This window comes from Larimichthys crocea, chromosome IX (assembly GCF_000972845.2).
Source record: "Larimichthys crocea isolate SSNF chromosome IX, L_crocea_2.0, whole genome shotgun sequence".
NCBI classification, from domain to species: domain Eukaryota; kingdom Metazoa; phylum Chordata; class Actinopteri; family Sciaenidae; genus Larimichthys; species Larimichthys crocea.
The window spans coordinates 5395951-5408879 of NC_040019.1; the positions used below are offsets into that span (position 1 = coordinate 5395951).

The following is a 12929-nucleotide window of genomic DNA, read 5'->3' on the forward strand; positions in this document are numbered from 1 at the left end:
ATATTGTACAATTACAATGACTGACAAAATGGCAATAAATCACAATAAATGATAAAATGACCACAGTAGCAGATATGGTAGCAATAATAAGTAATAATATGCGTAGTGGACGTTGTGCAGGATCACAGCAGCAGCCACGATCCACGAGAACCTGTTGGACGACAGAGCACAGAAACTCCGGGGAAGTTGGAGATGTGACTGCATCTTCAACCAATACCGTGCCTGGCTAGGCATAACCCTGGGGGGAGGGGGAGTCCCCCCGGCAGTCTAATCCTATGGCAGCATAACTAAGGGATGACCTGAGCCAGCCCTAACTATAAGCTTTATCAAAGAGGAAAGTCTTAAGTCTACTCCTAAAAGTGTTGACCGTGTCTGCCTCCTGAACCCAGAATGGTAGTTTGTTCCACAGAAGAGGAGCCTGATAGCTGAAAGCTCTGGCTCCCAATCTACTTTTGGAGACTATAGGAACCACAAGGAACCCAGCATCCTGACAGCGCAGTGTTCTAGAGGGGTAGTAAGGTATTATGAGCTCTTTTAGATATGATGGTGCCTGACCATGAAAAGCTTTGTAAGTAAGGAGAAGAATTGGGAGAGATGTGATCTTTGATCTTGGTTCCTGTCAGAACACGTGCAGCAGCATTCTGAATTAACTGCAAAGTCCTAAGAGACCTATTAGAGCAGCCTGATAACAAAGAGTTACAATAGTCCAGCCTAAAAGTAACAAATGCGTGGAGTAGTTTTTCTGCATCCGCTTGAGAGACAATGCGTCTGATTTTAGCGATGTCACGTAAGTGGAAGAATGCAGTCCTCGAAATTTGTTTTATGTGGACGTTAAAGGGAAAAATCCTGATCAATATAGCCATGATGGTGCTATCTCTTACAGGGAAATTAATAAAGAAAACTAAGCTGGATATAATTTCAATCAAGGCTGTGATTGTCAAGAGTAATGAATCATGAACAAGCCCTTATCTGCCCACATACAGTTAAAGGTAATATTGGTGAGTAGCTGTCAACAGAGAGGCCTGATAAAATAATGATAGTTGGAGCAGGAATTAATCATATAGCCCATGATTCAACACCCTCTGTCCTTATTTAGCTATATAACAGCCAACCCTACATAGCACATGGCCCCTTAACAATCACTAACAACAAGTTCTCTTTGACGCACTACAATGAGCAAAACAAACCCAAAAAAAATTGAATACCACCACATTTTATTATACAGTCAGTGCTTCAACTAATAATTCTTTTCAGGATCCCGGGAAGCAAATAAAAATACTCAGTTTCAGACTGGATACAGTTGGCCAAGTGATGCCTCTAGCATCTGATAGACAAGGTTAGTGATTTTTCAGTGATTCTCCAGAGGATCCTATAGTCCAGACTGCTGCACTTCTGTGAGCTCTAGCCTGGAAACCAGGCGGCGTGATAGTGGGTCCATGGAGACGACGGAGTAAAAGAATAATCCATTCTGTAGAAAGGGGGGAACTATAAAAATACAGACTCTTTGGCGTGTTTCCAGGACTTTGGGGCTAGTTGCCAGGGACCGGCAACCTAACGGATGATCATTCTCAGGCTGGGCCTCTTCCATTGGTGAGTAGATACTTTTTGGTTTAAAACGGCAGCATAGTCCCTCGATGAGTTGACTCGCGGGTTATGTGTGTGTAACACGGAGGTATGTGTGCTTCGCTACATTGCTACAGTATTGCAGCATGATTGGTGGAGGCTGCGCAGCCATCAGCCACCAACTGAGCCGATTTCCACCGATAACGATTGCCTGAAAAACGCCATATCGGCACCGCTTAACCGAATTAATGAACTGGTCTATTAAACCAATTAGCAGTTACATAAGATGAAGACAAACAGGTATCATTTGAATCAGGCATACAACAAAAATCTATAATACTTCCCTGTCGAATATGTGTTATTAAGCATCTGGAAAATGCCATATTCTACTTTTCTGTAAAACACTAGTGTCAAGAGACAAAGATGATTTAAAGCGAAAGAAGTTGAGATGAGTTCCGCGCTCTCGTGTTCCTCGGAGAGACGACGCCTAAGAAAATACAAAAAGGTAAGAAATTACTCTGAAATTTGTGAAAAAACAAAGTGTAGGGTTTGAACCAAAAGTGAACGCAATACACAAGAGGTCTCATTTCCATCAGCAGATGGAAGAATAAGGTGAGGAGTGTGGAGGGAAGATTAAGTGAGCTGGCAGAGACGTGAGCCAAGTATTCTGGTCAAAGAATTGTCAAAGAAATGGCATGTGATGTTATTTGATGCTGGAGAGAGTGTGTGGGCATACCTGCCAGGAGGAGCGGATCAAAGGGAAAATAGAGCAGAATGTGAATGGAGCTGTGGCACTTTGAAGTGGAGCAAAACTTTTGCATAAAGCAAAACAATGAACCTCTGCAGTGCATGGCAAAAACTCACATTTAGAATAGTCACAAATATATATATATATATATATATAGTACTCGTGCTCCAACAAAAGGAACTCAAGGACTGATTGCTGCGCAGGGAGATTGACTGAAAAGTATCATGAATGAAATAAAACAGGAGGCCATGAGTCACTAATGAAACATTTTTTGCTTGTGTGCATCCATATGCTTTAGACGGTGTGGTTAAAAGGTCAAAAATACAGATTTCAGTTATTATAAAAGCAAAAATGATTCATTTTGCAGTTCAATTACAGTAGGAGCTTTTTGTTCAGGTTACAAAAACGATCGCAGTGAAAGTCTGTTTTCAGTGTTTACCATCTCTGAGGACGAGATTCTCCTGAAGAACGTGGAGCTGCCCACAGAGGGTCGCTGATACTGCGCCACACCGACGCTTTACAAAGAGAAACTTGTGCTGAGTCATTTCACTGACAACCACACAAAAAGACCCGATGAGCAGAAAATGAAAACCATGACAAGGACACAAGAATATACGCAGAGATTTTATTTGGAACAAGGTCACCTTGCAGCTTTCAGGTATATTTGACCAAGCCACATTATAAAGGTTCAAATTCGGATCTAATCCAACCTGTGGCAGCCATTACGGTGCTGAGAATAGAGTATATAGATACAATCAATCTTCTTGTTTATGGTCTTGGTTATGTTTTATATATGTTATATAGAGACATTAGTATTAAACTGACCTGTTGCTACTTTAGTATATGTAGCTACCACTAAAAGATTGCCAACTTAATTTAGCAAACAGACTGGAAACAGGGGGAAGCAGCGAACCGTTCTCCTCTGTTCCCTTCTTTATGCTAAGTTAAACAAGACCAAAGCGGTTCATTCCTCCTATTCATGCATAAAGTCGTGTCTTTGGCATGCAAAGTGAACCTGGTCCAATTAAAATCTCTACCTATTTCTTTTGAGGTGGTCCTTGTATTCTGTGTCGGAGACATTTTAAAAAAAGTACAGCAGGGGGCTGCATAAGAGCTGGACAGTGAAATGCAGAAGAGGTTAATGCCCCTATTTCCTAAAAATCTATCTATTAGCGGGTACTCTAAACCCCTAGACGTATCATCACTTCAAAGCACAGAGTTGGAAGTGTGTGTGTGTGTGTGTGTGTGTGTGTGTGTGTGTGTGTGTGTGTTTGTGTGCTTGCATGTGTTGTAGGCTATGTGTGTGTGTGTGAGCTCAGTACAAGGGACACGACTTGGAATATCTCTCCTTCCTAATCTCCTCTTCTGAACGTGCAAGCGCTTAAGCCTGGATAACGTAGCCGTGATTATGGATGATTACGGATAAGTGGGTCGGACGGACCGGAGGGTGCTGTGGGGTCTGTGCTGGTGGGAGGTTGCTGGGCAGAGGTAGCTGCCGGTGTGTGTCACCACCAGCGTCAGGAGAAAAAAAAAATTGTGATTAACTGCTGTGTATCAGGTAGATAAGGCAGTGAAAGTGCCAATACTGACTCACTATGAAGTCATTTATAGTTTATTTTAGGCACATCAAAGAAGCTTGGAAAGTAAAATTGGTGGGTCCAGGATGACAACTAATAAAATAAATAAAGTTATCGATGTTTCTGGCTGGTTCTTTTGTAAAGTAATCATTGTAATTAAGAAAATACTAAGAGTCAGCTGAGTTGCATTAAGTCAAATTAAGTTGCTTTAATTGCAAACAGCCATCCTTTTTGTGTGCACTGCTGTGTGCCATTAACATCTTCAGTGCATCCTAATGGAAACTGAACACAGCTGGGCCTTTGTAATGTTCATTTTTCAGCAGTATTATTATAATATGCTGTACTGTGCTGACTTCTGAGAGTGTAAAGTGTCTGTGGAGGTAGCCAATCAGTCCTTAACTGTGTATTTTTAAGACTTGTTTCTTCTAATGCAATGTTGTCTTTAAATACACATTGCTACTTTCTCATCTCTACTGACAAAGTTTACTACATGAAAATGAAAATTTATGCGGTAACCCTTTCTTTTACACAAACAAAAGCAATGCTGTGTGCGCTTGACTACATTCTGTGAATCGCTGAGTACAGTACAAGGCCACAAATGATTACTTTTATTCTGGGAAAGAAAAAAAAAAACATTCAATTTCAATTTGTCCCTGCTCCGTGGAGCAAATGTATCATTGAATATATTTTTTTTCATAGGACTGATCGTGGTAGCAGTTGCAGCAGGGATTAATGAAACCTTTTCTGAAAATAAAGGCAATAAGAGGCAATAATAGCTGATAAAAGATTAGGTTTTTTTGTGTGTTGAGAAAGAACATTTTAAAGGGGGCTGCTGAAAACACACAAATCTCCAGTACTGTTGTGCACATATGCAGTGGACTGACCTCTTTGCAGTGACAGCAACCTTCCTCTGACAGACCACGGAGACGGTGTTGGGAGTCGCTTCCCTGCCGGGTTCCACCAAGATGTCCCACAGCGCCGAGTCACTGGGTCGCGCTGCACTGAATGACAGGCCCGTTTTTACTGTTGCCCTGTATTGAATACACATACACAGTCCAGTTGGTGTAAAGCATAACTGTGTGTTTTTTTTATTGCTCAGGTTTTATTGTGCAATATGTGCTGTGTAGAACACCATAGAATACTTTGTAATAAAGCTCTGACAATGAATATATATACTTGAATTATGAGCATCTGTGGGAACAACACTGAGGAGAACTGAAGCCTTTATAAAAGATCTATTTGTCATGTCTTTATATCTGTTGTTTCTATTCTGAGACAAGTGTGTGGGAGTGTACTAAAGACTGTGTCCATTTGCTTGTAAAAGTATGTTGTTTTTTATTCCATGCATAGATGTGCGTGTCTTGTGTATGTGTGTATGTTTGTGTGTTTAGTCGTTCACGTTGTGCCTAACGAGGTGAGTCAGTGACAGACTGATGTGTCGCAGGCTGCCAGCAGACTGAGAATTAGCAGGGGTATTTATTCCCATTAGCCCTGGGGAGAAGTTGAAATCAGTTAATCAGATGTCAGATACACACACATCACTCCGCTATGAGAATGAGAATGCTTATTATAAACAATGTCAATGGACCGAAGTCCCAAAGCCTGATGTCCGTTTGCTAAATTGTTGCGTCAAGTGTAATTGGACAGCATCACAGCGTAGTTATTCGAGTCATGGGCTGGAAAATGATACATGAAGCTCTTCTGATCCACGTTTAAAATGCAATGATTCACTAATCTGCACTTGCACAGACACCTAGCTACGGGGTGGGAGTCTCATGTGTTTTTTTTCCAAAACAAGCCAATTTCCTTGTGGCAGGGATTCAACGAGGTGCTGGAAACATCCCAGAGGGAATTAAGACCCAGCTTACTCAAGAGCATCACTCAGCTCCTGCAGTTTTATCAGCAGGATATTCATGCTCAGAATAATTTGAAAAACCTCAACCTCAATAAGGTGTTGTATTAAGTCCGCGAATGCCACTGTATTAAAGTCACCGAAATGCTCTTGGGAAGATGCGTGACGTCCATGTGACAACGGGTAGACTGTGGCCATTAAAGGATAAACACATTCACAAAACCATTAAACTTCCGTCACCTGTCTCATCCCTTGATACCTGGAAGGACAGATCTACACTTTCATTATGTCTACCACACTCCACAAACAAATTTAGGGTTTATTAGAAGTGTCAGTTTTCTCATTTCTAGCAGTAGCCCTCAAGCCCAGCCACTTTATAGTCTGTTTGATTGATTTAATCTGTATACCACTTACCCAAAACAAAGGCTTAGAGCGCTCATAGATTAGAATAATATACTTGGAAATCATTCTAGAAACGTTTCTTTTTTTCTCCCCACAAATTTGCACAAAATGCCCAGTAATTCTTTAGAGAGCCAACCTGCTATTTTACAGCAAACGATCTGTCTCTATTTCTGTTTTAACAACATGTAGTTCATGATTTCAGCGACAAATACTGTCTTCAAAACACTGTAGAACATGAAAACTGACAGATGGAAAGACACAAACACAAAATCTATTCATGCTAGAATGAAAGGGTCAGTACGCATGCCCTCGTGTTCAGCACACACACGTCCAAACAACAATTACAAACACTGATTTGTAATCAGACGCCAACCAGACTAATCAATAACCATTGCGATGGGGTCAAGGTCAGAGCTGTTTGGCAGACAGGATACAGCATGCGAGCATTCACACGCACACACAAAGACTTTGTTTTTGAAGTAAAGATGACAATTGAATAAACGCTGGATAAAGACATACATGGATGAAAACCTTGTCACGAAGGCAACATTACAGTCTGAAAAGATAAATATTGATTTAAGTATATAAATAAAGTAGTCAGATCAAGACTCAAAGAACTGAGACTAATAGATTATGTTTCAAATAAGGACTATTGTAACCTATGATTAATATTTCTTTTGAGGTTTCAAATGTATTTTTTTGAACTTTAACCAAACCACCTACATCCATTACCTCATTTTCCTGCTGTTTGTCCAGCTGTGCATCACAGTGTACAGCAGCACTTGATGAGCTTCCCTCCCAGGGGGCACAAACCACTTCAACCGGCTCCTGTTAGGTGTGGAGGAGCAGTAACTCAATGCCAGGATCTTCCTGGATCACTGCGTTTCTCATCCACAAGGCAGACAGGAGCCTCCCTGCAGAGAAACCTCATTTCGGCCACTTCTATCCTTTATGTCTTTGTCAGTCACTACCCACAGTTCATGACCACAGGTGGGAGACAGGATGGATATCGGCATGTGAACTGAACAACTCTTCACTGCTGTTTTACAAAACTCTGTCAATCTCTTTGTTTAAAAATGAGAAAGTGGACGAGCTCTTAGCTCTGTTGTTTGCCTGTTCATTTGAATAGCCATACATGCAGAATGCCGACACTTCAACACTGCATATTTTCACTTTTTATGTGTTATATTTAATATGATGAAATGTTCGGTGTGATGACAATTTTGCATAAAAAAAACAGTGCCTGTACACTTAACAGGTGGGTGTGATGGTGTAGCAAAGCACACACACACAAATGTACATGGTTAATCCTGGCAGGCAGCTCTGATCATCTCTACCGCGAGGGGTTAACTCCTTGATACATTTTCAATCAGGGCCACAGATTATCTGGCCTAACTCTGCTGGAGTGGACTCAATCTTGGGCCAAAGAGGGAAGTAGAGCAGGGATTTCTCCCAGGAGGAATCAATCACTTTTCCAAGCTCCTCCGAGCGAGCCTTCAGTTGGACTTAACCGTTGGACTTGGACCCCTTTTCTTGTCCAATCTCATTTTGGATGTGGCAGTAGGTCAGAAACACACAAGCTGAAATCACTGACCTGACTGGAGAAATTTCAGTGGTACGGTCAGTGAGTCAGAATTTGGGGAATTTCAGGTGGAGAGGCTTTAAATCCTTCCAAATGTTACAGGGTCAGCATCCATCTACCAAGTCTTACTCACATAATTTCAACAATGAGAGCACAGCTACATTCAGGTCACTAGGTCTGCATGTCTGCGTGTGTGCAGACATGTTTGTGTTCGTGGATGGTAAAGTCTGATGTTTCAGAGAAGCACTGGGATTGACTGACACAGGGTTAACTACTGTATATGCCCCGTGGATTAATACACATATATCTTAACATTTCTCTCCATTTGCCTGCATCCTGCTGCAGATTACTGCAGGGTTGGTATCTTGTGTGCAGCATGATATCACTAAATCATGGGATTAAAGAGAAATTTGTCTTGCATTTCAAACAAAACCATTAAGCTGAGTAAAGACTGGAAAATGCAAACCGCGATGTGATACACTTTACTGATCTGTGTCATTCTGATAAAAAACAATTTCACTCCACTCAGTGATGTGCATCAAAAGGCAACAAGTCAAAACTTTAAAACAGATTGAACTGTGTGTTTCAGTGTGATAGGGATGCTTTTCTAAGAACTTTTACCCAAAGGATTCAGGACGATTTTAGTTATTTGTTTTCCTGCTCCATTAAATAGATGCATTATTTATGAAGTTGAATACCCAGAGAACCTTGCTGAAATGTTAGTGGGATGTTGAGATATGAAAACCAGTGAATCATTTGCCAATTATTTCCCTGTTTATGGAAGAGTGCTCTCCATAACTCCCCCACTAACTGAGAAGTTGGAGGAGACAGGATATAACATGTCAGTAATTTATGAAGCCAGCGAAACTGCCAGACAACACGAGTCATGTTGGCGCTCAAGCATTTTACTGCATGGCCTTGATGGCGATCCCCATCAGTATTCAAGTGCCTTAAGTAACCATTTAAATGCATGGAGCTTATCCCTCATGAACATGCTCAAATATACTGTACATAACAATGATTCAACATGGTTTCAGTCTATTTTTCTGCTTCACGTGTTTCAGTGACAATTAAATTTTATGTGACCACCTCTTAAATTCTCGTCCTCTGCAAACTCAGCAACATTGCTGAATAATTATAATGTTTTCAGGGTTTTTTTTTGCGAATGCCTTTTTATGCTAAACACACTTTTACTTTATTTAATCACGCAGGGACGAAATGTGACACTGACATGTATGTGATTATCCTGGGTCAGTGTAATACTAGCTTTTTCTCAGCTAAAACAGGCTGCAGCACTGACATCTGTGGTTAATGGGGTGGTTAAATAGCTATCAAAATCTGCCAACAACATAACCACTATGCAAAACAAATAACAGAATTAATTTACAGTGGATTTAACTTGGACAAAACATAAAATACACCAACAAATCTAAACTGTAGACACTATAAATACGTCCTTGATTGAAAAATGTTTCAACGCCATGTTTAAGTGTTGGCATACAGAACGAAAGACATCTTCACTTGCCGTATGTTCAAGAAGACTTGTGATTTGGCTTGGACTATCCCTGAAGGACTTAAGACTTAAGACTTTGATGTAACTGAAATGACTAAAGAGCTGACTTTGACTTGAATGAATATACTAAACATACACTATTAGAAGTGTAATATATACACTGGAGGATAGATCCATAGACATAAATATTTTATATACTATATCTACAAAGTTCCCCAGGATTTTGCCATGTGGCCCCGTATTGAAGGACTTTGAAGAGCAAAAATACGCTTATTCACTTTGTTGCGGAGAGTTAGATGAAAATATTGATTGATTGAAGTCTTGGAAACAGGAAGCCTGGCTCTGTTAAAAGTTAAAAATATACACCTACCTACACCTCTAAAGCTCTTTAATTGATATATAATATTTTTCTTAAGTAACTCTTAAGTTTTGTCATCACCGTGAGGCTCAGCAAGACTTCAAGAGGTCACTGCCCAAAGGTAAAAAATAGTCCACCACATAACCCCCCTGTAAACTGCAACTGCTTATCTAACTCAGAAAGAAATCATGTAAGTGTATTTCCTAAAATGTCAAACAATGCCTCCGAGCACCAGCTTGATAAAAGTTTCTCACCTGAGAGTGAAATTTTCCAGGGTAGAGGTGCTAGCCAAGAAGACGTAGAAAGTTGCGACATCTGTGGTCTTCAGCGGCTTAGAAGAGGTCTGGATCACCACAGTGCCTCCCAGCCTCAGTCGAAGAAAGGTGGGGTTCCCTGGTAGAGATCTCAGCAGATTGACACTTCCTATCCGCCTCAATGGTGTCCCTGATCCCTTAGAGTCTCTTCTTCTTCCAACACCGACACGCTGCAGGCTATCCTGCGGGGTACATTGGCCTGTCTGCTCTCGCCGACTCTGGAAGTAGACCTCCACAAGGTTTCCCTGGAGCCCCTTAACTCCTTCCGTTCTTGCTGCTTCTCTGCTAGAGCTGCCTGAGCGGCTGGCTGAGCTGAACCAGACGGGTTCCAGCTTCAGCTGTGCTACACAGAATCCACCCGGAGACACAAGACATGCCCCACGAACTTCCTTCATCTCCCAGAAGGCGTAGGCCGTCACACAGTGAGCTCCATCTTTTGCTTTGGCTCCAGCACTTTTCCTCCCATTAACTACTCCAGATCCATTCCTTTCTTGTCCAACGGCGATGTCACTTTCTGTGGGCATGTGGAAGAGAATCTTGACAACAGGGGATGAGGAACGAACCTGGCGGCCCAAAATGACGGGCAGGATCCTGGGCCCACTGAAGAGCTGGTCTGGAGATATTGGTGCATCTACAGTCAGGGGGCCATATGAAGCGTTGACAGCTGGTTGGAGGAGCCCAGCACCTGGACCAGTGATGAGAAAAGTCTGGCTCTGAGCCTTCAGACTGGAGTTCCCTGATGGCTCTGGACTGTCCTGCCTCAGAAACACATGGTTCACATTGAGGACCTGAAAGTTGATGGTGGGATAAACTGGAGATGGGGTGGAAGATGTCCCAACGTCTTCAGAAACCTTCTGACCTTCAGCAACTGGTAGGAAAAAAATTTACAGAGAGATTAGTGTAACAACTATTCCCTACTCAAACTCTCTCATTACTCATTTCAGTGCAATGGTTCAACAGTTGCCACTTACAAAATCAGTCTGTTACTTTAATTAGGAACATTTTATGAGGATGGCAGGAGCTTGAAGGGTTGACAAAAGGATCACAGCTAGACACAAAGGAAATGGTCGAGGAGAGGGTTGATTTGGGTGCTGGAGGGGTCGAGAGAATTTGGTGAGTGGCAGATTGGTCATCTAAAAGAGGCTTGGGGTAATGACTTGTTGATGCAGAAAATTTGGCTTCATGTACTACCTGCCCTGAAAAAGACAAGCAAAAGGGAACCACACAAAATATGGAAGGTGGAAAACAGGAAGCTGGTCAGGTATGTAAATAGGTTGAGACGGTTCATGGTTTGGCCTTTTGGTAGGACGTCTTAAAACTGTGCAAGGTGATGGACTGATCTGCACTTTTGAATGTAAATTGTATATGGAAAGAATAACTGTAATTACTGCAACACCGTTGATTCTCTGAACATTTTCGCTCACATTGTCTTTCAAGTGACTGCAAACCGTGACTATTCCTCTCTTTAAAAGCTGAAGAGTTTATTCACATGACCCTCAGCAAAACACACAATGCTCCTCCAAAGTGATTCACTTCTAGATATTATGAATTGTGGATTTCACAGTCTATTTATATGTAAGCAGATGGTAACAATTATGGTCAATCCACAGGTTGCTGCTTCAATGTTGAGCCAAAGGAAACTCTGCCATACTACTGCTAAATAGCTCTATTTCATGGAACTGAAACACATATACTGTTTATTCTTTATTTTAGTCACCTTTTCTATTACAAAACACGGGAATACTAATGGTATTTCTCTTATGCACTCGGTCTCAACTTGTCCTCCAACATAAATTAATTTTTTCCCCTCTCCACCTACTGCTACAAAGGGAATGGCAAATGCCTGAGTGATAAAAAGCCTCTCTTGTAAGTTCCTTGAGATGACTGTTTGTCCCAACAGGATGCTGTATGTGACAGCTCCCACTTCCTCCTGCCAAAGACACTTGGTAATTTGCCATCCTCCGTGTTGAAGTGCTCCAAAATTAATGTGTGAATTTCACTTTCCCTGCCTCACACAAAAATAACTAATCTAAAAGGCAAAGATGAGGCAAAGCAGGACTTCATTCCCCCCCCAAAAAAGGTCTTAGAAGTAATATATATTTCTTTTTTTTATGAATACATCTAAACTGTGTGTAAATCTATTTTCATTCTGAAGGCAATAGAAAATATGAAAGAAATACAGGTGTAGTATTCAGATAAGGACACAGGAAACTATCTTATAGGTTAGAGAATGGACTGATGCTGTAGGAAGATTTATATTAAAGCCAAAAATAGATACAGGCAGGTGCACCTTATTTTCTTTTTGCACAGTATATGCAGAACTAAAGCAAACCAAAAGAGAAATCAAATAATGTAAAGTTGATCCAATTGGACAGCAGGATTTTATTTCCAATTTGTCACTGTAAATCTGTCTACCTGGGGCTGTCAGAACAAACACTGAATTTAATTTGTTTAAATAAACTAGACCTTTCATTCGTACCCTTATCACCTCCTCTAAGAAGACCGTGTGGCTGTGGCTGTTACTGAAGTTTATCTAACAAAAAAGTCCTTTTAAAAGCCACAAATGGATTTCTGTTCCATCTAGTGGACAGGTAGGCTCTAGGCCAGAGATCAACTAATTCGATTTTGGTGATGATGAGATTTCCACTTTTGGACGATTAGCGACTTTCCAAATCCAAATCCTAACAAGTTTTATATAGTAGAAGAAAGAAGTCAATTTAAATAAAAGTTTTTTTTAGAAATGTTGGCTTTGCGTTTAAACTGGAGAATTGTTCTTTGGCAGATGTTTCTGCTCTCCGGTTTATTTTATTCTCAGTATTCTTTTCCAGTAAGGGAGAGATGTCTGAGTACTTTCGGTTTTCACCTGAAAATGGTATATTTGTTGACTGTTAAAAAGAGTCCATATAACATGCCGGCCAATACTGTGTCAAGGTTGTAAATCAATCTTGTCAAAACATATCCTTGTATAAACTGGATCCTATCACCTGGCAGGTGCACACCGCAGGTCAAAGCAATCAATG

At 41.0% G+C, this 12929-nt stretch overlaps 1 protein-coding gene across 1 annotated transcript in view; it reads right to left on the minus strand.

The window, feature by feature from the left end:
• si:dkey-1d7.3 (transmembrane protein 132D) overlaps window positions 1-12929 on the minus strand; it is a 29345-nt gene that overhangs the window by 15009 nt on the left and 1407 nt on the right. Inside the window, exons 2-3 of the mRNA XM_019272410.2 lie at window positions 9850-10777; window positions 4773-4919 (exon numbers count right to left, since the gene is read on the minus strand). Coding sequence (XP_019127955.1) covers window positions 4773-4919; window positions 9850-10777 — 1075 coding nt within the window. The remainder of the gene's footprint in view (window positions 1-4772; window positions 4920-9849; window positions 10778-12929) is intronic.